Genomic DNA, 24,584 nt, shown 5'->3' on the forward strand with positions numbered 1-24,584 from the left:
GGATGTCAGCAGCAGTGGATTGGGGTTCAAAGTTTGTGTAGATGATGGCGATCTTGTCATGGAAGGAGACCTCCAGGGTGTTGCAGAGTCCTGGGAGGGAGTAATTATATTTTTAGTGGCTGAGGGGTTGTCAAAGTCCTTGACGATAATGAAGAGCTATTTGCTGTGGATGGAGCTGGCTTTGATGTGGCTGGCTAAGGCGTTCTTTCTTGTTTCTTAAGGAGTCTGTGGAACTGGTTGAGTGATGTTTTGAAATGCGCTTCTGTAGGCAGGTTCCTTGGTGGTGCGCCATATCCTTTTCAATTTTTTGCAATTGCGTTTCCTTGTTCTCAGGTCTGGGGTGTACCAGCTGGCTTGTTTGGATCTTCTGTTGGGCTTGGTGGGTTTTATGGGCACTACTCTGTTGGCAATCCAGTTGGTGAAGTTTTTGATGGCCTGTTTGAGGTTGGAGGATGTGCTAGGAAGTGCAGTTTTGAGGGCATCGGTCTATTGCCATAAGAAACTCTGTTCCAGTTGTGGTGTGAGGTGCTGGTTGGTCTGTTGACAGTGCTAGGGGCTGCTGTGAGCATGAAGTGGATGATTGCGTGGTCTGTCTATGTGAGCTTGGTGGTGTGACCACCTTTGGCTCTGTTGCTGGAGGTGAAGATAAGGTCCAACATGTGTCCTGCAGTGTGGGTGGGGTCGGTGACTATCTGAGTGAGGCGATATTTCTCATGCTTTCGAGAAGGTTGGCTATGTTGGCATCATTGATGGTCATTGAGGGGGAAATTTAGGTCTCCAAGGAAGATGTTGTAGTTGGTGTTGATAGCTTGGGGAGTAATGAAGCCCGGGACGGGATGGCAGAAGCAGGGATATGGCCTGGGAGGTCTGTAGGCGAGGGTGACTCTGAAAGTGGTTTTGCTGTCTATGTTGAGTTGGAAGTTGAGGTATTATATGAACAGGGTGGTGTTGTCCATGGAGATGGTGCAGTGGATGGATTCCTTGTGGACAATAGCAATTCCTCCTCTGACTTTGTTGATGCAATCCCAGTGAACTTTCTTGTAGCTGTTGGGTGTGGCTGCAGCAATGTTGGATGTGGATGCAAAGTTGAGCCAGGTCTCTGTGAGGAAGACGACGTCAGGGTGAGGAAGTTAATGGTGTCCCAGATCTCGGTCGCATGCTTGCAGAGTGATTGGGCGTTGAGCAGGAGGTAGAGGAGTTGTTGAGGCATAGTCATGTTTGGTGTGGTGGCGTGTTCTGGTGTACCGTCATCGCAGGAGAAGAAGCAGTGGTGGCAAGTGAAGGGACCTGCTGCAGAGTGAGGGGAGGTGAGGCAGCAGTTTAGACTGAAGAGCCTGGAGTTCAAGTACAGGAGCTCAGTGCCGGTATAGCTACGGGTGGTGGGACAGCCAGGTTTCCTGGTGCTGGATACAGTCGAGGTGTGGATGGACACATACGGCTTGCCTTTGGTGTGCCAGCAATGCAGCAGCTGCACGCATCTGCTGCACGGTCGTGCTCGTGCTGCGCCCTTTATTAGGTAGGTCCTAGGAGGGGTGTTGGGAGGTGGGAGGGTGGATAGAGTGGTGAAAAAAGGCTCGAAAAGAGCAGCTTCAGGCAGGAAAACCCAAGCCAAAATAAAGGTGAAAATGGCAGTGTAAAGGAAGAAAAGCGGACAAAAAGGCAGAAAAGCAAGGAGCAGGGAGAAAGGGTTGAAAAGCAGAAGTATAAAGGCAGAAAAGCAGAACTGCTGTATAAAGGTAGGAAAAATGGAGAAAAGGCAGTACAGCAGGAGGAGGGAGACAGAGGTGAAGAGTCAAATGAGGCAGAGTGAACGAGTACAAGAGCAGGTGAGGCATGGGGCAGTCAGGAGCAGGCAGCAGGAGCGAGACACGGAAGGAGAGCTGGTACAAGGACCGGCTCAATGGGGTCACGCTGTGGCCTCCATTAAGTAGGACCCTGGAGAAGGGGAGCTGGCATGAGGACCTGCATTAATGTAGTATAAAATGTGGTCAGTAACGAAACTGGTGATGTCATATGTGATATCATTATCTCATTAATGAGGCCATATGAGATGTTGTTGGGTATGTGATGTGTGTGGTTATCAGTAGATCATGAGGGGGGCGTGAGTTAAGATTTTATACCATAACCGTTGAATTTCAGTGTTTTTTAGTTTTTACATTGCAACCATAACATTATTTTACTTGTGTTCAGAGGAAATTTCTAAGTTATTTATTGCCAACTATTAGATTGTTGTGAGGGAAGGTAGCCGCTAGTTACTTTTAACAAAAGTTTTTCCAATGATTTATTTGGTATTATGTAATATACTTTACTCCAAAGAATGTTAAGTATTGGACGTTGAGCGCAGTATGCATGACCTGAGGATATCGTCCACTGTGTCCAGTGAGCCCCTAGTGCACTTTCTTGGCCTTTGGACATATACAGTGGAGAATGGTTGCAAAATGGTGTGACCTATTTGGAGGCTTTAATTTCCAAATAGGGTTGCCACCTCGCTGTTATTTTACCGGACTGGCCCGAATCTTTAAGCTAGCCTCCACTCTTGCTATAAAATCCTGACAATTTTACATGCGTCCTTTTTCACCCAGCAGCTTTTGGATATTTCAGAATAGCAAAGCGTAAACAACGGTCATTGTTTTTTTCAAAGAAAGGCAGCAGTCAACCTTCCTTCAACCCAGCTAGCTGTGTAGGGTCTTTTACTGGGCCAGTTGATTTGGGCGGTAACATTTCTGAGGAAGCTATGCACAGCCTTTGCCCTTTCACACTGCCTTAGATTGCTTTTTACACTAAAAAACAAGAATGCAAATTCACAGAGCCCACAATGGGCAACCTTCACCTCATGCACAGTCGACACTGGGTGCAGGGTGTGGTCTGTTTCTGGTATGTATGCATTTGCGTGTCCTGCAGGATAACAGCGGTTCGCTCAAGCTTCTAGCTTCTTTCATTGTGATTTCCCAATAATTATTTATCTGAAAAAAACTCGTTTGGCTTATTTTGCAATTCACGGATAGCAAGATTTAATTGTATGTTGGCTTCTTTGACACTTTCTCTGTTCCTTATCACACTGGGCATCCTAGGGCACACAGAGGTGATGATCTCTTTGTCTTAATTTCTCTGATCCTCTCTACCTTATTCCCTTGGAACTAGATGGCCTTTTGGGCCACGTACATTCATGCACATTTGCTAGATTATTTTGGATCTGATTATACTTTGTGTTGATGCTAACATTTGCAAGATGATTTAGGGAAATACAATTTTGCTAAGAATTTTGATTGCCCACTGTTGGTCTTCTGTGACATATACCCCCTTATCAGTTGTTTTAACAATACTTTCTTAGAATATTTTCTATCTCTCTGAAGGCAATTCTGTCACATGTATGACCACTGGAGCAATTAGCATTTTATTCCATGCTTAACTATGTATTGATATTTATGTATTAATTTACAATATGTATGTTTCTTAATGTGGTGTGCTCGCCTGAATTACTTGTTGACTTGGATATGTTAACTACTATGTTATACACAAAAAACATTAATAAGATTATCCAAATTAGCCACAATCTATTCTATATAATTGTTGGGGTATGAATATGTTATTCTTGATAAATGGGTGTGTTCCCCTGCCCTCAGTCCACAACTAAATGTATATCTGGTATCCTGACATTTTATGTTGGACCTGTCATCATGCTAATCTAAGCATGTAGGCAGAAGCCTAAGCATGTCCCTGATAATGGGAGGTACTTTCCTGTAACCTAGAGGAGCACACAATTGCCCTATGTACTGATAGTGGACAGCGTATATAGCTGCGGTGCAGCATATAGGGGGTCACTCCGACCCTGGCGGTCTATGACCGCGGATGCACCGCCAACAGGCTGGCGGTGCATCCAGGCCAATTCTGACCGCGGCGGTAAAGCCGCGGTCAGAAAAGGGAAACCAGCGGTTTCCCGCCGGTTTTCCCCTGGCCTGAAGAATCCTCCATGGCGGCGCTGCAGGCAGCGCCGCCATGGGGATTCCGACCCCCTTCCCGCCAGCCTGGTTCTGGCGGTTGTGACCGCCAGAACCTGGCTGGCGGGAACGGGTGTCGTGGGGCCCCCTAACAGGGCCCCACAAAGATTTTCAGTGCCTGCATAGCAGACACTGAAAATCGCGACGGGTGCAACTGCACCCGTTGCACCCTTTCCACTCCACCGGCTCCATTCGGAGCCGGCATCCCCGTGGAAGGGGGTTTCCTGCTGGGCGGGCGGGCGGCCTTCTGGCGGTCGCCCGCCAGCCCAGCGGGAAACTCAGAATGACCGCCGCGGTCTTTTGACCGCGGTACGGTCTTCTGGCGGTTCCCGCTTGGCGGGCGGCTCCCCCCATATGACCCCCATAGTGTTTAATTCACTTAATAGTGTGGACAAACATTTTTATGTGTCTCTCAAGTTGAGGCCTACTCGCCCACCAGTGTATGTTCCACTTTTATATGCATGTGGATACCCTTGTGTTGATATCCTGAGAGTGTGTCGACAAGATTTGTAATTTAAAACTAGTGTAACATATGATGATGCTAGAGAGTCAGAATAGTAGAGGCCAGTGGGATTATTTTTGGATACCCCTGGCCAAGCCTAATACAGGATGGAAGGAGACGACTGTACTCATGTGTAAGCATGTGTTGCTTGCATTCCTATAGCTGTAGGGAAGCAACCAAGTGACTAGAGTGAGGCAGCAAGGGAAGGCTGCCTTTAGAACTTCTGTGAGCCTTTTGGTCAACAAGGAGCTTCAGATTAGTTTTCCTGCATGCTGCCATTTTGTCGATGGTAAAGGCAAGGGGTGGGACTGTAAACTCTGTTGTGCATTGTGAGGCAGTCTGTAGGTGAGACCTAACCTTTTGTCTTCCCCCGATTACTCTTTCAGTTGGGATGACAGCCTAGTGCAGAAAGCGCACACCTATTTTATGCCTCTGTTGTGGGTGCTTCAGGATGGAGACAGACCCAGAGCTACCTGTTGTGAGAAGCCTCTGTCTATAAACAAAGACTGTATCTGGAAAATAGCCTGGAAGGACTCTTCCCAGACCGGTTCTATAGTTGGAGTTGGTGAATCCACATTCTCCGTCTAAAAGTTGTATAAAACCAACCTACTTGTTCCAGTTCAAGTCCTTTAATAGCAATGAATGTAAGGACATAGGTTTACATGTATTAGACTACTGCTTTTCATACCAGCTATGTTGTTTTAAACTGCATTTATAACTTTTATGATGTACTCCTTCCTATGTTATACCAATATGTGCTGACCTACTTCTCAGACATAGTTGAAGCCTCGTTTTCACTTTGGTATTCATAAGCAAAAAAGTTAGAATCCTGTTAACTATCAGAGCAACCTCTCCTTTATATATTTTATTAGAGGTAATTTCGACCATCAAGAGAACCAGAGACATCTGTCATAGGTCTTTTTATTTGTAGTTTTACTCTTAAACGTGTGATTTTTTTTTGCCTGTGTAAAATATTCAATACATTTGTTAAGGTGAAGCTAAGCTGATTTGTTTCACGATTACTTACTCATTTCCTTTTTGTTATTTAACGTTTTACACACTTCATTAGGGCGAGAGAGGGATTTTTTATTTATCAGGGGCAGAGTGCCTCACAGAGTCCTTTTGGGACTGCTGTGCAATTAGGGCTTGCATCTGCCTGACAGCCAGTCTCTCAGAGAGGAGGACACATCATCTGAAGTCTGGATTTCGTGCTGGTAAAACTATGTACCTGCCACGAAGCTCCTAGAAGCCTGTCTGTCTGCTGAAAGAGGGAATGAAGTGAAATCCAGCACATCCTTGGTGGCTACTGGATGCTCAGTAAACAAACACAAGAGAGTTCAAGAGCGATTTTGAAGGACCCAGGTGCTTGTGAGCCTTCCCAGGCTCTACCTTTGGCTCCTGGCAGGAACCGTAACATCACAATGGAGGGGCCCGCGGGAAGCAGGAGCAACGCTCTAGTCTTCCCGCGGGTCATTTCGGGAAAGGAAGTGACGGCGATGGACAGGGATTGGGAAAAAGGTAAGTGGGGGTGGGTCTAGGGGAGGAAATAAAAGGGGTTGGGGGTGGAGGGACCGGCCTCTTTGCCGTGATTCCCTCACGCGTTTTAATTTGGAGAGGCCGGTCCCTGGGGCTCTTCACTGCGGGTTTCTGTTGAAGTGCAGGTAGGGTGGGGCCTAGGGTGGGGAAGGGGTATGCGGGTATCTCCACTTGTGCAGTATTTATGTAGGCCGGGTCGCGCGTTTAGCCCACGTGCCCCCCCCCTCCTCTCATCCTTCACAATTACGGGGGGCGGCCATACGCTCCTTTTCGAGCGGCCGCCCCCCCCCCCTTCACAGGAATCAGGGCACGTGTTTGCTGGCCGGCCGCGGTAACAGGTGGCTGGTTTTTAAGCCACTGCGGCCCCTGGGGGCCTGCCAGCAGGCCTTTTTGTTTTATAGGCCCAACATATCCTTGATTGAGCAGCGGTCCAGATTGTGCTGGCCCCGACCACGTGGGGGCCTAATATAAAATAAAAAAAAAAAAAAAAAAAAGGAAAAATAAATAAATAGGGAAATAGGAAGAAATAAATAGAAATAAAAATATATATACATATATAATTCTATGCGATAGACTCGGGTTTGGCTACTACAATTATCCAGGTGGGGAGCCTCACATCATTCAGTGGGGGCCCCCGCCGCCGGCCCTTAAGGCACAATTAAGTGATTTAGGGACAATACAGCCCCCCCCCCAAAAAAAAAAAAAAATTACAATTTCATACAAGGAGGTTATCACACAAGGCAAAACCAACGCACTATAGGGACCGCCCCCCCCTTGCCAGGCCCCCCGCAGGACCCCACGGGAGGCGCCAGGTTACGCAGGGCCCACGTATCCTTTCTCAGCACGCCCTTTGTGGCCTGCAGCAGGGGGGTACAGGCAGGTTAGGAACTACGCCCTGGGGATTTTGTCTTTACCTAAGGGCGGAGCAGTAGCTGGGTATGGGTTTCGGAGCCAAAGGGGATAAGAAGGCAGGGAGGATGGTGGTTTAGGCAGCGCGATGGGAGCCAGTGGCGCATACGGCCATGCGGCGCGCGGAAGGTCAATGCCAACGCAAGAGGTTGGCAGAAGGAAGGCGATACCAACGGGACGCAATACGTCCCCGGCACGTTGGTCAGAAGCGCTAGAGGGGTCTCCGGCGGCCTTCTCTACTCCGCAGGATCGGGGACAACACAGAGATGGCAGACGCCATGTGGGTCACAATGACATGTCTAATAACTACATGATGAGGAGTGGGAGTGTTGAAAAACGGATGGATGTGTGTGAAGAGGTTTGTGTGGGAACTTGACTATGAAGAGGATCTGGAAGAATGGGAAGTGGGGGAGATCAAGGAAACAGAGGTTCACAGCACAAGGGGGAGGGGAAGAGGATGCAGGAGCGGCGCAACCCCTCTCTCCGTTTCTATTTTTCAGGAGCGGGACAACAGCAGTGGTCCACAGGAAAGAAGGCAAGAACAAGCACGGGGCCGAAAGGTTTCGCGGCCGGGGGCTGCACATGGCAGAGGTAAAGGGCAATGGTGGTCGGTTTGGGGGACGGTGCAAAAGGGGACGACACTCCAATTTACAAGTCGGTGGGGGTAGGAGAAGGTTCGATATTTGACACGCTAACAGGTAAAGATAAGAAAAGGGGGAAAAAGGCACAGAGCTGCAAGCCAGAGGTACAACTTAGGGGGGACAAGGCAGCGGAGAGAAGTCAGGCACAGAAGAAAAGGAAGGGGGAGAACACAAGAGGAGGCTACCCTAGATGGGTCTGGCTATGCCATTGGGCCCACACATAGTGGAGAAAACAGGGCCAGAATATGGAGACACGAGTACGTAGACGTTTTTTAAAACCGTTACATAGGGACATACAAGCCACAGAAGGGTCTACGGAAAAGGAATGGGAGTTGGCCACTAGGCCGAGGGTGCCAATTAATATGGACAACGGGACATCAGCGTTTAATTTTTGCAAGCATTTATTGCAAGAAATACCCGGACAGGGCTTTAGCGCTATTTAAATACATGGACATCATTAGGAAAGCGCAGATGCATTTTGGGGGTTCAGAGCTGGAATGAGCATTAACCCAGATGACCATTGGGGGGACGTAGACCCAGAATTATGGAGGCAGTGGACGGCATCATCGCAATCCGCAGCAGCAACACATACGGCCAGGGGGTTACCAGTGGTATATAAGCCGTTTCAGGCACGTCCAGCCCCGGGGTGGGGGGTGGGGGGGGGACAAAGAAAAACATTTAACACTACAGGAGTGTGCGGGAATTTCAACAAGGGTTTCTGCTCCAGACATCATTGTAAAAATGAAACATGACTGCTCCAAGTGCGGGGGTTGTCACCAGGTTACGCAATGTTTTTCGCTCTCCAGTCCCTCCGTACAACGGAGGGCGGCAAAAGGGGAGGGACACAGGGTGCTACTGATCCAAAGGGGGCCTATGCCAGTGTAGGTTAGTCTTTATCTTACCAGGGCTGCGTATATACACGGATGGGGCAGCTGCCTTGAGTTAGCAGAAGGGTTTCAAGAAGGTTTCAGGGTCAGTGACCACGGCCCACGGGTGAGACACTGGGCAGACAACTGGCGGTTGGCAAGGAATTACCACAGGTGGTAAGGAAAAAGCTGGACAAGGAACGGTCATTGGGCAGAATTGCGGGCCCGTTTTTATGAGTGGCTAAGTCAGATTTTGATGATATCCCCGCTGGGAGTCGTGCCGAAGAAGGCCCCGGGTGAAATCAAGTTGATACATCACCTCTCATGGCCAGAGGGCACATCTGTGGACGATTTCATGGCAGCGGAAGACACCAGACTGGTGTATGCATATGTGGATGATGCCATAAAATTAAAATAAAAAAATTGGTCAGGCGTGCGGCCATGGGGCAGAAATGGAAAATGCGATATGCAATCAGCTTTCAGGTTATGGCCGATACACCCAAGGGATTTTTTAATTGTTGGGGATGCAGCTTGAAGGGGCAGTCTATGTGGACAGGGTCCTGCCCAGGGGTCGCGCGATCTCATGCGCGTTGTTCGAAGCTTTTAGCACCTACATGCAGTGGGTCTCTGTCAAGAGTAGTGGGCATTATGAGGTGACCCATTATTTGGATGACTTCCTTTGCGGAAAGGAAGGGTTCGTGGGGAGTGCCGGACGGCTCTGGAAGACTTTAAGGATATGGCACAGCAGATGGGACTGCCGTTGGCACCCAGAAAGACCAAAGGCCCCTCATAGGTTCTCACCTTTCTGGGTAGGGATTTAAGACTCCAGTATAATGATGGCCAGATTACCGGCACAGACAGTAACGGAGATCCTGTTTTTCTTGGTCACATTGATAGGAAGTACGAAATCGATTCGAGACAACCCAGAAGGGGTTGGGGTACCTTAACTTTGCTTGTAGGACAGTTAAAGGGGGGGGGGGACGTTTTGCAGGTAATTAGGGTGTACATGTCAGGTGCAGTGTTGCCACACCACAGAATAAGTAGGTCAAGGGGACTCGGAGGATGTTAAGGTGGGAAATATTTCTGAAACAATTAATTGGGGTATCCAGGTGGTTCTGGGTAGAAGAGACAGTATGGCAGGTGCAGATATTTTCAGATGCGGCAGGAGCGCATGGTTTTAGTGATTTTAGGGGATGGCAGATGGTGCCCGGAGGCGTGGCCAGCAATTTTGGTGACAACTAAGGAGGAGCATTGCTTTTGCTGGAAATTACTTTTTCCTTTCTGGTGGCCATGGCAGTATGGGGGGCGTGAGTTAGCAAATAGGACAGTTTTCTTCAGAACCAACAACATGGCTGTCAGGGATTTAGGAATGGACAGAAAGCGAGTGATGTGAAGGTTTTTGTGCTGGTTGCGCTATTTCAGGTTACAGGGCTTATCTCTGAATTGTGATCTTTAAAGCTGTCCCTATACCAGGATTTGTCAACGAGATTGCGGTTTCCCTGTCCCGTTCACAGTGGCAGCGTTTTTGCAACTGAGCGGCAGGAACGGAGCAGACCAAGACAGGGGTCCCCGGCAGACAATTGGGAATGGGGGGTATGATGATCACGGGTGGGCGGAGATGTTTTTAGCGGACTCCACTCGGCGAAGTTACCGGCTGGCCTGGTTGGGGTTTTTTCCAGTTTTTTGAGCAGCTACAGGAAAGTTTTTGTCAGAATTAGAGCGGTGGGGGGTAGAACGCCAGGGAACCTTTTGATTTGAGTCGTTACTAGAGTTGTTACACGAATTGCCGGTATGTTGCGCAGATGAATACGAGCCAGCACTTTTTCCGCTTCGGCAGGGTGGATGTTTTGGAGCTTTTAGTCAACCCTCACGGTTGTCAAATAAGGCAGCCGGGTTTTTTGTGCACAGATCAAGGTCCAAGCTCACTAGTTTTCAGCTCTTACGAGTGTTGAGGATGGCTTTGGGACGTGTGGGCCGCCGGGCCATGTTTTTTTCGGCACGCATTTGTTTAGGATTGGGGCAGCTACGGCCGCAGCGCATTTGGGTTGGGACTGGGAAAAAGATCAAGGCGAGACTCCGCTAGCGATCAAGGTGTTTGTGAACTTTAAGTTAAGACCCGAAAGGTGGGGCGATACAGTTGGAAGGGTTTTTTAGAAGGGGGGGGGGTTGTTCTGTCAAAAAACACAGGTTACAGTTATTTTTCCATTGCAGGAGATGCGTTTGGTCCATCACAGAGCAAGATGGTTACATGGCTGGTCGGCCATTCATTGGTCCACTGGGCAGCGAGGTTCGCGGAGAAAACAGATATATGATCGGGTCCTGGGACTATCCAGCAGGCGGCACAAGGTGCTATGGTGGGAAAAGAGCAGAAGGCGGTGGGGTAACCTGTTTCCTTTCATCACTGCTAATTTATTGAACTGGGGATGTTGCGGAATTGTTAATCATACATTTGGAGGGGATGGCTTTGTGAAATTGTCAGAACTCACGTTACTGCAACACATGCAGAGGGATTTGCAGATTCTCAAGCAAAAATGGCATGGTACATACTTGGGGGGACAGAATTTGTTCCACGTAGAGGGTGGAAAGGGGCAGTTAAGTATGGAGCCATGGAGCGGGCTCAAAGGAGTAAAGGTTTTTGCTGGGTGCAAAAAAAAACCAAAAAAAAATACTGAAACACGAGAACATTACAGAGCAGGAGGTTGCACTTTTCAGAAACGATGGTTTCACCTGTCCACAATGGGAAACGCATAATATTTGACAGATCCGAGATTGCTGGTGGAAGATTTGGGGGGAGAACATTTGTGGATTACAAACAAGAAATGGGAAGCACTGGGTCGCAGTAGCGTGGCCTTTGTGGGGGTGGGGCAGCAAAACACCAAATAGGTTTGTGCTGGTTGGCAGTAGATGGGGGAGGGTGGTGAGTCAGATGCGGGCTTGGCCACCCTTCCAGGGAATAAACAAGCAGGTGAAGGCTCTGAGTGGGGGTACGCACGAACCAAATGGGGCATGAAAGGAAAAGGGGAGTGCGTAGGGGAATGGAAACGAGATAAAGGTTTTGAAGGAGAAGGATGAGCGAGGAGAGGTTAATAGGAGGGCGTTATTAAAGTTACGGTTACGTTTGAAAGTTAATGGTTATGTTACTTATGCAATCCTGTCCTAATAAATGACCTTTTACACTAAAACAGCTGTCACTGAATTATTTCCCGATTGTGTGATTGGCACAAGCCCAGTTGATGCTCGATTTGCGTGTTCAAGGAAGGCCCGAATAGGGGTGTTTGCAGTAGGCACAGTTGGGGCTGAAACTGCCATTTATCGAAAGCCCAGCTTGGGTTGAATCTGACCACTAAAGTAGCCGCAAGGAGAGGCTGCAAATTCCATTTGCTGATGGCCCAGTCTGGGCTGCATTCGTATAGCATAGTAGGCCTGGAGAGGAGCTGCAACTGCCAATTACTGAGGACCCCGGACCAAACCTACTTTCATTTAAGTCAGGACTGTAACTCTGTAGGACTGCTGATCGCCTGAATTGCAGGATGTCCCTGGTACAGCAGAACCTACACATCAGGACTGCCATTGCCAGAGCCTTGTACTCATTCTTGCAGGGCAAGCTGCTGCAACCTTTAAAGGAGAAGCTGGGCAGACACACAGCTGAACATGGCCTGTGTCTGACTTGGAGAACTTATGTCATGGGCTTATCGGTTCCCTGTGGAAAAACAGAGATCTCACAAACTAGGAGGAGCTAATACAACAAGGTGGAGAAAGCAGAAATGCCAGAGGTGTTTGGGTTTGGGAAGAGAGGGAAACCTAAAAAACGCTCTTCTATTATGATAGTTCTGCTTCAATCCACTGATCCATGAGATGCTGCCACTAGACAAATATGGTGGCAACACCAATCATTGAAATATGGAGAAAATGCAATAATAACTGTTCCTCCTTGTTTTGTGCTGTAAATTACCCTTACATCCAGCTAGGGATAGTGTTATATTTCACCAGAGGTTTGTAGAGGACTCTAAATAAGCTCGCATGTGTCTAAAACAATTCCACCCTCAAACCATACTGCTAGACCTATAGGGGCATATTTATACTCTGTTTGCGCCGGAATTGCGTCGTTTTTTTTTACGCAATTCCGACGCAAAACTAACTCCATATTTATACTTTGGCGTTAGACGTGTCTAGCGCCAAAGTCCATGGAGTTTGCGTAATTTTTTAGCGTGGACACCTACTTTGCGTTAATGATATGCAAGGTAGGCGTTCCCGTCTAAAAAATTGACTCCGAGGCATGTGCGCCGTATTTACACTCCCGGGCAAAATTCACGCCCGGGAGTGGGCGGGTCCAAAAAAATGACGTACGGCCGCTTTTGCGCCGTTTTTTAGCGCCTGGACAAGGCAGGCGTTAAGGGACCTGTGGGATCGGAAGGAGCCCAGAGGTGCCCTCCCATGCCCCCAGGGACACCCCCTGTCACCCTTGCCCACCCCAGGAGGACACCCAAGGCTGGAGGGACCCATCCCAGGGACATTAAGGTAAGTTCCGGTAAGTATTTTTTTTAAAAAAAATTGTGGCATAGGGGGCCTGATTTGTGCCCCCCTACATGCCACTATGCCCAATGACCATGCCCAGGGGACAGAAGTCCCCTGGGCATGGCCATTGGGCAAGGGGGCATGACTCCTGTCTTTGCTAAGACAGGAGTCATTTCTATGGGGGTTGGGAGTCGAAAAAAATGGCGCAAATCGGGTTGAGGCGAAAAATTTGCCTCAGCCTGACTTGCCCCATTTTTTGGCGCCCAAGCTCCATATCCCCCTACGCCGGCGCTGCCTGGTGTACGTCGTTTTTTTCCACGCACACCAGGCAGCGCCGCCGGCTAACGTCATTGATTAAATACGGCACCCGCATGGCGCTTCAGAATGGCGTTAGCCGGCGCTAATTTTTTTGACGCAAAACTGCGTTAGCGCAGTTTTGCGTCAAAAAGTATAAATATGGCCCATAGTTTTTCAAAGCTTTACTAAATGACCTGAGGAAATTATTTCCTCTTCAAACCATAAAAGTTGAGTTTCAAAAGAGGAGGGTATTCATCCAAGGAGACGTTGGAAGGCTTGACACCTTTCAACTGCATCACACACCTACTAAACAACTGGCAGTGCCCAATTGCACTAATTCACCAAGTCACCAAATCATAGGGGTGATGGAAGTGATTGCTTTGCTCACTGTTCTTTAATGACATCAGAAGAGGGTGCATTACATACCCTTTGATCTCGTGATGGCTATAGATATTTTTTCTTTTTTAACAATAATCATTGAAAGCAGGTGCCAGCAGCGTGTCCTGTGTCAAATCCCTCAAACCTTAATTCAGTGCAATTTCATGTTATAATCACTCACGTACGTGCTGTCTGGAGTCTGCCAACATAACATCTAAACATGAATGCTCAAAATGCATGGCAGTGTGGGTCTGTCACTGGGAAGTAATATCCATGAATACAACAAACCTTGGCAGGAAAGCATGATTTCAGATCATACTGAATGTTATTGATTGCCATTGCCACTCACATTAAGATGAAATGATCACATAAAGAACTGTAATATCTGTATATTTGTTTACCTGTTTCACACACACTCCCTTGGTATGGAGGAAGGCAGTGACATGCAAATGTATTATTCGGTCTGGTCATGCAGACTCCTCCATTTTGGCAAGGATTTACATGGCAGGGCCCTAAAGCTGTTAGAAAGACATAAATATGTATTGACATTTCAGTACATTTACTGGTAAACACATCCCATAATAAACAGCAAGGTGTGCCACCGGCCACAGATGTATGATATAGCAGAATTTCAAACACTGTTAGTCACAGCTTTTAGAAAGAACATTTTGAAAGTATGAACACATTTTCGAAAGGACTGTGAGGAAACCTTCTAAATATAGTGTAGGCAATGCACCTGGTTCCACCTTATAGAATGCACACTTTAAACAGCTTCCTCTTTCTTTCCTCTCTGCCTCTTTTTCTCTCACTTTTCTCTCCCAGCCCCTTTACCTTTCAGTTCCTCGTTCCACCCAAGAGTCTTTGAAGATATGTTTCAAAATGGTTTTAGGAATCACTTCCTTAATCCTGACCTTCTACTATACATGTAGGGCTGCTGGTGTTACGGAAATTTAGGCATCCTCAAGTTTGTAGAAAGCCTTGACTCTCCCTGAACAACTGGCAGAGACATTTACTTCACTGAGAAAGTGGATTACCAAGGCCTAAATACCACAATCATCACTTTTTCTGGTGCTTCCAATCAAGAAATGATCAGTTAAGGTCAAATGTAAATGCCTTCCTGATGCTTTAAGCCAAGTGTAAGATGTTTCAGATGAACTATTAAATCAGGCCTTGTTGACTAAAAAGCACTAGGATTTCAGTCACTCTGTTTGATGGACTTGTGACCCGTCAAATTGCTTTGGGCAACAGGCCAGCTAATATAACTGCAGGATAGTCGTCCACATTGCCTGAAACATGTGATGCCTTTCTGGAGTGGCTTTGATATCCGGGAAGACCCATGCAGGAGCAGAAGGATGTTGGCATGGCAGTAAAGAGTTATTTGATTTTGAACCCACCTGCCGGAACTATGTCGTGCAATTCAGACTAAGAAGGACCATCTTAAACTCAAGAACTCCTTGAAGACCTGACTGAGCAGGATGACCTCTAAAGTGGCTTTCTTGTCCTAATGCTGAGAAGCCCTCAGGGCTTACAATTGCACCTAATACCATCACATTACATCCCTTACCAAGGTGAGATCCTTTAAATGCAAGAGTCACGCTAACAAATGGAGCCAAGTAGCTTTTTATGGAACATGACTGGGTCTAACCAATGATCTAACCAATGATCAACAAAGAGCCGACGTTTATCCCTTTTATCACTCTCTAAATACATCTTCAAACCATCAGAATTTTGTCCACTCTTGTAAGTAAATATGCTGACAGCACTGGTGATTAAACTCGCTTCTCACCCCTTCTTTCCTTGTACATATATGCCATTCCCTCTGCATGCATTACCTCTACAACCATTCTAGCTACAATATTTCCTGTTTTCCATTACCACATTAGACTATATTTAGCATTAGCATTGTCATTGCCTTAATATCTTCTCCTCCTTATGAGTTTGGCCTAGTTAGTAATATTTAATATTAACTATACCTTACTAACTACTATATTTTATGCTATTTGGTATGAAGTAATGCTAACTAATGTAAGATAAGCTATATAGTATCCTCTTACCTCAACACTATCTCTAACACTATTCTATGCAATTTATTTTTATATAACTTAATAGATTGAAAATAATTTTTTCCTGCCTGTCCCTACCCGGAACACCCCTGTGAAAAGTAGGATATGTTCACTCAATTGGTGTAAATCATGGCAAGTATTTATGCTTTACAGCTTTCAAAGATCAACAGCCACCACTGCTTCTCTCTCTACCTTCCTCCCGCTCACTTTCTAATCACTCTCTCTTTCCCACTCCCTTACCTCTCCATGTCCCATCCCCTTTGACTTTCAAATCTATTCCAAATCACTTCAATCATGCTTTATTAGATTTCTTATAAGGTATCAAGTGCTGCCAAAGCTTTACAGTTTCATAAGCTTTACAGTGGATTTTCGATTTGCATTTTAGATTCTGTGATGGTATTGGTAGTTGACAAATATTCTTCTCCCTTTTTTGTTATCTCCTAGGTGATTGCATATCTTGTATTTATAGTCCAACCCTGGAAAGTCAGTAATCATGTGGGAGAATGTTCCATAACAGTTTAGAGATAGAATTATTGGCTAGCCTTGGCTGTAGTTTCAAGCAAAGAGCTTCCATCCAGCCAGGGACAGTCCAACTAGAGGGCCTGCCATTTGCAGAGGCCCTTCCCCTATCCAACAGAGTGAAGGCTAAGTAGCCAGGCCGTTTGTGCCCCCCCAGTGGTCTGATCAAGTTGAAAGGGTCGGGTGGAGCCAGATTGCTTATGCTGCTGACCCATCCAGGCTCACCTAGCTACTTTGGTGACTGTAAATAACCTCAGGCCACTCGCACGTCCCCTGGATGCAGATGATGCATTGGATGTCTGCCCTATCAACGTTCGATTGTACTTTCTATGCCTACCATGGTGATCACAGGTAACAAGGAATCATTGTCGATTGCTGAGCGGGAACCTGAGATAGGACTACCACATCCAAGTACAACAGCAGGCATGCAATTTACCCACTCCTGACTCTGGGAGGTTGTGATGAAAAATAACAATGTAGGACTCCTTCAAGGACCTGTAATTGGGAAGAGTACACTTTAAATCTTTTAATGGGGTTTCACTGGAGGGCAAGTTTGGTGCCAGCAGACATGGTAATTCCAGCTCCGGTAGCGTATATTAAATCGAGCTGGCTGTCCGCTGTAAGGCGAGCTACAGCCTGCTGGTGCCCCCTTTTCATTAATCAAGAATGAAAGTCAGAGGTTCGAAGACCATTAGATGCCGTTGTAGTTTCGACCATAAATGATGATGATACAATTGTAGATTCTTGTATTTTCACGTCTGGGAAAGTGAGCAAGGAAGTGTTCTCTGTTTTCTCTGAGGCCAATGTCACATCAGAGAGATCAGAATCTGCTATGTATTTAGGCTTGTGTTCCTCCTTCAGTTTCCAGTCTGTAATCATTAGCCATCCATTTTGTCATTAGAAGCTTGTGAGTTTGGGATTCTGCACTGTGAGTAGATAGTCTCAGGGCTATCCAAATCACCACAGGAGTTTAGTTCTGTTCATATCCAGCAGTGCGTTGTTATAAGGATAATGACATAGACATTTGTTTTGATTTTGCTTTGTGCATGTGTGTGATGCCTATAGGGATGCATGTTTGAATTTGCCTTATTTTGCAACATCTTCTAATGTTTTTCAGTGTGCTTCTATTAGCCATTTACTTATATTGAGTTTTTAGGGATTTAAGTTGGAGAGATTGTTTTTTGCTTTTCTCACGGTTTATCCAGAATTTAGCAATTTATTTTCCTACGTTGTTATGACTTTTGTCCTGATCTGCTCAAACGTTAATATTTGTGACTTTCCTGAGTATATTCAGTGAAGGGGTGAGCAAACTAGTTTTGTGCGAACTCCACAAAACTCTATGTAAAACTTTGCAACCTTGCACATTTTACAAAGTTTTTCACTTTGCCACATATGCATGACAATTGGGACATTTACAAAAAATGATATTGCTTATATATCCTTATTTAATTCTTATAAAACAATTCCCAACATAATATTGTTCACAGGAAATAGTTCTTGTTCTTCAGTTGTGCAATGCAATTGGGCATTGAAAAACTCTGCAGCAAGTAAATATCCAGAAATACATTGTGCATCATTTTGCATAAAACGTTCTGCAAATGTAAACCACCTATGACGCGCGACTCGGATGGCAACACAGCCCACTTTTGCCTAGCACAGGACACAAGGACCAAATCCCCAAGTCCTGAAATGGTATTCACAGCATTTTGCTTCATGTTGCGGCCAGCCAATCAGATTGCTTGGTACTGCAGTACCAATATCTGACCCACAGGACCAAAGGGGCTGATGGCAAAAAAGCCCTCTAGGAGGACTCTCTGAATGCTTTATTTTTTTAATTTGCAGTATGAAAGGACTATTGTGGACCAAGAAGGCATGTCATTTGGAGCAACTTTAGTGATAAACACACATTTACACTTTCATTACTACAGGGTCAAAGGACAATTTCGAGCTTATTATCATAGCAAAATTGACATGACACAAGCGCTTTTTACAACCTCACCGCAGCATGCAACAATAACTTTAATGTGATCTCACTTTGCTGCACAAATTGACTCCCTTGTATTCTGGTTTTCATACAGATGAAAAATGACATGGCAGAAATCATATATGCAGATGCACACAGGGGGTCATTACAACCCTGCCGGACGGTGTTAAAGATGCGGTAATACCGCAAACAGTCAGACGGACAAAAAAAGGGAATTATGACCCTGGCGGAAACCGCCAACAAAGACAGCCACTTTAACACTTCGCCCGCCACGGCGGTACAGACAAGCATTGCGGCGGTCATGGCCAACAGACAGGCGGGAGACAATGTACCGCCCACAGTATCACAACAGGCCAATCCGCCACCTTTTCCGGGGCGGATTCACCGTGGATAAAAACACGGCGGAAACAGCTTTTGCTATGGGAAAACACTCACCTTAACATATCCCACGAGGAACGACGACTCCATGGACCCGGAACTCCATATACTACCTGCCCTTGTCTTTCTGCTCCTTCACGACAACAGCGACGTAGGCGCAGAAGATACCGGTGAGTACAGCACCTACGACACGGGGGAGAGGGGAGGCAAAAGTTAGGGGGACACCCACCAAACACTCCCACCCTCGCATATTACAACATACACACCAATGCAGTCAAAAACATCACAGTATCAACCCACAATTCCCCCGGAAGAATGCAAAGACAATGCGAATTTCGGTCAAACTTTGTAATGTGCCAATATACATGTCATACAAAAATAAACAAATATATGTATACTAAAATCACTCTTATTTACATATATACGATCCGAGAAGTAGTGCAGATATGTACACAACAATGTCCGTGCACAAACAGTCCAAAAATGCATGGGCGAGGCCCACAATAGATACCTGACCAAAATCGGAGAGAACACTGCAGGGGCATCAGATAGAAACACTACAGGCACCTCAGGGGGAATGGAAGGGGGGGCACCTCAGCCACATAAATGCAAAGCCAGACGACGGGGCTCCATGCCCATTGATGTATCCCGGGGAGTGCAAAGCCACAGTCTCTCAAGTCTATACAGTGGGTGGGTTGCCCACTGTTACATCCTGGGGAGTGCAAAGCCACAGTCTCTCAAGTCTATACAGTGGGTGGGTTGCCCACTGTCACATCCTGGGAAGTGCAAAGCCACATTCTCTCAAGTTGATGCAGGTCCATACTGATACTGGGGGGTGACTGGTGCCCAGACTGGATGAGTCTCCCCGTGAATGGTAGTGTCCTGTCACTGTCCCAGCTGCACATGGGATAAGGATGCCTGATGTGGTGGGCCATTCATTCCTACCCGGTGCATTACCCTCTTCAGCGGTGCTATGACATGGCGTTTCAGGACTGTTCAGCGGTGCTTTGACATGGCGGTCTTTGCCCTCTTCAGCGGTGCTATGACATGGCGGTCTTTGCCCTCTTCAGCGGTGCTATGACATGGCGTTTCAGGACTGTTCAGCGGTGCTTTGACATGGCGGTCTTTGCCCTCTTCAGCGGTGCTATGACATGGCGGTCTTTGCCCTCTTCAGCGGTGCTATGACATGGCGTTTCAGGACTGTTCAGCGGTGCTTTGACATGGCGGTCTTTGCCCTCTTCAGCGGTGCTATGACATGGCGTTTCAGGACTGTTCAGCGGTGCTTTGACATGGCGGTCTTTGCCCTCTTCAGCGGTGCTATGACATGGCGGTTCTGATACAGACATTGGTGTGTGGCATGACGATTTCCACACTGGACATTGGTGTGTGGCATGACGATTTCCACACTGGACATTGGTGTGTGGCATGACGATTTCCACACTGGACATTGGTGTGTGGCATGACGCTCCATCATTGCCCAGCGGGGCTGTGGCATCCTGGCCCTGCATGGGCTGTGACTCCGGCGGTGGTCTCTGGACCAGTGACGATACTTGAGCCCTCCAGGGCTGTGACTCTGGCGGTGGTCTCTGGACCAGTGACGATACTTGAGCCCTCATGGGCTGTGACTCTGGTGGTGGTCTCTGGACCAGTGACGATACTTGAGCCCTCCTGGGCTGTGACTCTGGCGGTGGTCTCTGGACCAGTGACGACGGTGCTGGCGGTTGTGTCTGGACCGCCGGAAATGATGGCGCACTTCTCCACCGTGACACTCACAACAGGCTGGGCAGACTTCCTCTGGACCTTCCCCACCTTTTTTGGAGTTACAGCTGACTCACCAATCGCCTTCGATCCCATTTCACTTGTTGTCCCACCAGGAGTCTTGCCACGGTCCCGTTGTCCACTCTCCAATTTCGGAGCCTTTACAGGGGGTGGGCTGCCTGTGCCTTGGCTCCGGGTCCTACTGCCTGCCCTGGTGGACGGCGCACTCCAAAAACCTTGAACAGGCACCACTGGTCCTGGAGGCTTTTTGGCTGAGGCGCTATGACGGGACTGATGAATTGGAGGGGGGGGGGGGGCAAAAAGGTCAATTTGACAGAGGTACAGTTTCTGACGAACACTGGGATGGGTAGCTGGAGGGGGTCTGGGAGTGGAGGAAGAGGAGGTGGTTGTAGGAGGTGTCACTTTAGCTGTTTTGGGTACAGGTGCAGGTACTGGAGGCTGTCGTGAGGTGGATGGATGTTGGGTGAGTGATTGCCGGCGTTTGGGTACTTTGGGAGGGGGCTTCACAGACACACTGGGAGAGGACACAGGGGACGTGTAAATGGCAGTGGAGGTGGTGAGTGCAGGTGAGCGGCGTGTGGTGCTGGGTGTCCTGGTGCGAGTCCTAGTGCCTGTAGATGTGGTGCATGCAGGTGTGTGTGTAGACGAGACTGGGAGGGAGGACGGAGAAGAGGAGGAGGGGGACACAGTGGAGACAGTGGATGTTGCTGTGTCTGTATGGGTGTGATGTTTGTGTGAGTGCTTGTGGTGTGTGTGGTGCCTATGTTTGCTTGAGCTACTTGGGTGTGTTGACTTGTCTGCATGTTGGTCTGTAGGTGTGCTTGGGATGGGCTGGGATACAGGGCATTGGGTCTGGGTGGAGGAAGTTGGAGGGGGGAGGATGGACACAGGGACAATTGCTGCCATCAGTGCTGAGGCAAGAGATTGCAGGGTTCGCTGAAGGGCAGTCTGACCAGAATGAATGCCCTCCAGGAATGCATTTCCGTGTTGCAACTCCCTTTCTACACCCTGGATGGCATTCACAATGGTAGACTGCCCAACAGTGAGTGACCTGAGGAGGTCAATGGCCTCCTCACTGAGGGCAGCAGGGGTGACTGGGGCAGGGCCTGAGGTGCCAGAGGCGAAGGAGATGCCCACCCTCCTGGGTGAGCGGGCACGGGGCGAACGGTGAGGGGCTGCTGGGAGGGCGGTGCTGGTAGGGGGGGTGGCGGCTGTACCTGTAGAAGTGGGGCGCACAGATGGTGCCGCCACCACAGGGGACCTCACATCGGCGGACGAGTCTGTGTCGCTGGTTGGTGATCCGGTGGCCGACGTGAAGCTCCCCTCGCCCTCCGTCCCACTGGTGTATTCAGAGTCTGTGGTGTGGCCCTCTATGGCCATGTGGGATGCAGCTCCCTCATGCTCCGGTGCCACTGTACCTCCGCCTGTTGATGCTGATGTACAAACGGACAGGGAGAGCAGGAAAAGGGGGGGAGACAGAAGAAAGAGAGTTTTAGTACATGGCATACCGCTACCGTTGGCGGACAAGACAGACACAGCAGTCCCATGCACAACGCCGCGCTCCTGCCCTCTGCACATGCAATTTCATGGATATGGGCTACATGGCAATGCTGGAAATCTGCGCACTTGGATGCCACAGGGGCAACTATACCTCAACTTGCTAGTTTTCTGAGGTGGGGTAGAGTGCCACATGGCCTACATTACGGAGGGGCCTTGCCTAACTAACTCGCCCTGGCCTATGGACACCCACAGCCCACCTCCCCCACCCACACACCATCACTGCACGCAAAGTCCGCAGAATGAGTTTGTACTCACCCCCTTGTGTCTGCTGTGATGACCTTAAGCACCCATCCAACTCCTGGTAGGCCACCGCCAGGATCCGGAACATCAGGGGGGTCATGTTACGACAGGCACCCCTCCCACGTTGGGAGGCCATCCCCAGCTGAGCCTCCGCCGTCTTCTTGCTGCAGCAGCGAATGTCCTCCCATCTCTTCCGGCAGTGGGTGCCCCGTCTCTGGTGGGCCCCCAGGGTCTGGACGTCCTTGGCGATGGCATGCCAAATGTCCCTCTTCTGGTGGGCGCTGACCTACATGACATGCACAAGGGAAGAGGAACAGTCATTACCAATTGCACCATCAATGTGTGTGGCCCCCTCCATACTCTGAGCATGTGGCCCATTTATTCCCATGCTTTACTGTAGTATGACTTCTACCCCCTTCTATATTCCACCCAGCCCTCTCCACCCACACCTAGCCCCTACAACGTGCTCCCTGTGTACTAACCTGTTGGTCTGGAGGACCGTAGAGTAGCGTGTACTGGGGGAGGACCCCATTCACAAGTTTCACCAACTCCTCCGATGTGAAGGCAGGGGCCCTTTCCCCAGACGCAGCAGCCATCGTCGCTTCCAGGCCGAGGTCACAGCAGAACTAGCAGTGTAGGTCCTCTCCTGTCGAAGGTCAGGTATCTAGTGATTGAACAGATAGAAAATGGTGGTGACGTCCGCGGCGGGGCGCATCATCACCGCCGGCGCACCTGTTCATTTGCTCCTGGGACCCATAGGGTCCATTGTTAACCAATGCAGCATTGCGCCGCGCTCTACGACCGCCTACCGCGACGGTGTGCAACGCCAGCGCTGTTACCCCACAATCACATTGTCCCAGTTTAGAGGTCAGGCAGCCGCCATTTCAGGGGCTCACATGGATTCATTTTCAACTGCGTCACACATACTGAGGCCTACACTCAACACACATACAGGAAGGGTTTATTGTCTGGGGTAGTCTTGTGTGTGACTGTGGTTACATACCTGGAAGAATAGTGACTGTTTCTTCGCTGTTGTCCTTCGTAGGCACCGTCAGCTGGGACATATGAGAAGATGGCGGAATCCGCCGGTGTACCGACCGCTGGTGGACCTGTTGACAATGGAGGAGCAACATTTAATCGTGACCTACAGGTTTGACCGTGCCACAATTCAGGAACTGTGTACCCAGTTGGAGCCAGAGCTGATGTCACCAATCCGCCATCCGACTGGAATCCCCCCTGACGTGCAGGTGCTGTCAGTGCTCCATTTCCTTGCAAGTGGGTCATTTCAAACAACAGTGGCCATGGCATCAGGGATGTCCCAGCCTATGTTTTCCAACGTCTTGTCCAGAGTGTTGTCTGCCCTGCTGAAACACGTAAGGAGATACATCATTTTCCCTGAGGTGGAGGATTTGCCTACAGTGAAAGGTGACTTCTATGCCCTTGGACATATCCCCAACGTCATAGGTGCCATTGATGGGACCCATGTAGCTCTGGTCCCCCCCGCAGGAGTGAACAGGTGTACAGGAACAGGAAGAGTTATCATTCTATGAATGTCCAGATGGTGTGTTTGGCAGACCAGTACATCTCGCAGGTAAATGCTATGTTCCCTGGCTCAGTGCATGACGCCTACATCCTGTGCAATAGCAGCATCCCTGATATGATGGGTGAACTCCAGAGGCACCGTGTATGGCTATTGGGGGACTCTGGTTACCCCAACCTTTCGTGGCTATTGACCCCAGTGAGGAATCCCAGGACCAGGGCAGAGGAACGGTACAATGAGGCCCATGGGCGGACTAGGAGGGTTATCGAGCGCACCTTTGGCCTTCTTAAGGCCAGGTTCAGGTGCCTCCATATGACAGGTGGATCCCTATTCTACTCACCGAAGAAGGTGTGCAACATCATCATCGCCTGCTCCATGCTCCATAACTTGGCTTTGCGACGCCAGGTGCCTTTTCTGCAGGAGGATGATCCAGATGACGGTGTTGTAGCAGCTGTGGAGCCTGTGGAGCATGTGGACAGTGATGAGGATGAAGCTGAGGAAGACGAAAACGACAACAGGGAGTCAGTCATACAGCAATATTTCCAGTGAGACACAGGTGAGCACATTTTCTATTTTACCTTTACATTCACTTTCACACATCTACCTATATCCTGTACCTCAATTTCACTCACTATTTGTTAACTGAGTTGTCCCCTTCCATTTCAGTTCCACAAATGTGGTAACCTACGCATCAACTGTTTGCATCCTTGAAGGGCTTGTGATGTGTGACATAGGTATGTTAGCCTTCCAATGGGTAACAGAGTATGCAAATGTAATTGATTATACAGATTTACAAATCATTGACTGACTCCATTTTTTTGGGTGTTTGAAGGGTGTTTATTTACGTGTACAAAAATGAAGGGGGGTTGTAAAATGGTG

The 24,584-nt window shown here is 48.4% G+C and overlaps 1 protein-coding gene across 1 annotated transcript in view; it reads right to left on the bottom strand.

Annotated features, from left to right (window-relative positions):
* Positions 1-14,156, bottom strand: part of HABP2 (hyaluronan binding protein 2) — a 155,985-nt gene extending 141,829 nt beyond the window's left edge. The window contains exon 1 of the mRNA XM_069242213.1: positions 14,044-14,156. Within this exon, the coding sequence (XP_069098314.1) occupies positions 14,044-14,113 (70 nt within the window). The 5' untranslated portion in view covers positions 14,114-14,156. The remainder of the gene's footprint in view (positions 1-14,043) is intronic.
* Positions 14,157-24,584: the final 10,428 nt, after the last annotated feature.

Source organism: Pleurodeles waltl, chromosome 6 (genome assembly GCF_031143425.1).
Source record: "Pleurodeles waltl isolate 20211129_DDA chromosome 6, aPleWal1.hap1.20221129, whole genome shotgun sequence".
NCBI lineage: Eukaryota > Metazoa > Chordata > Amphibia > Caudata > Salamandridae > Pleurodeles > Pleurodeles waltl.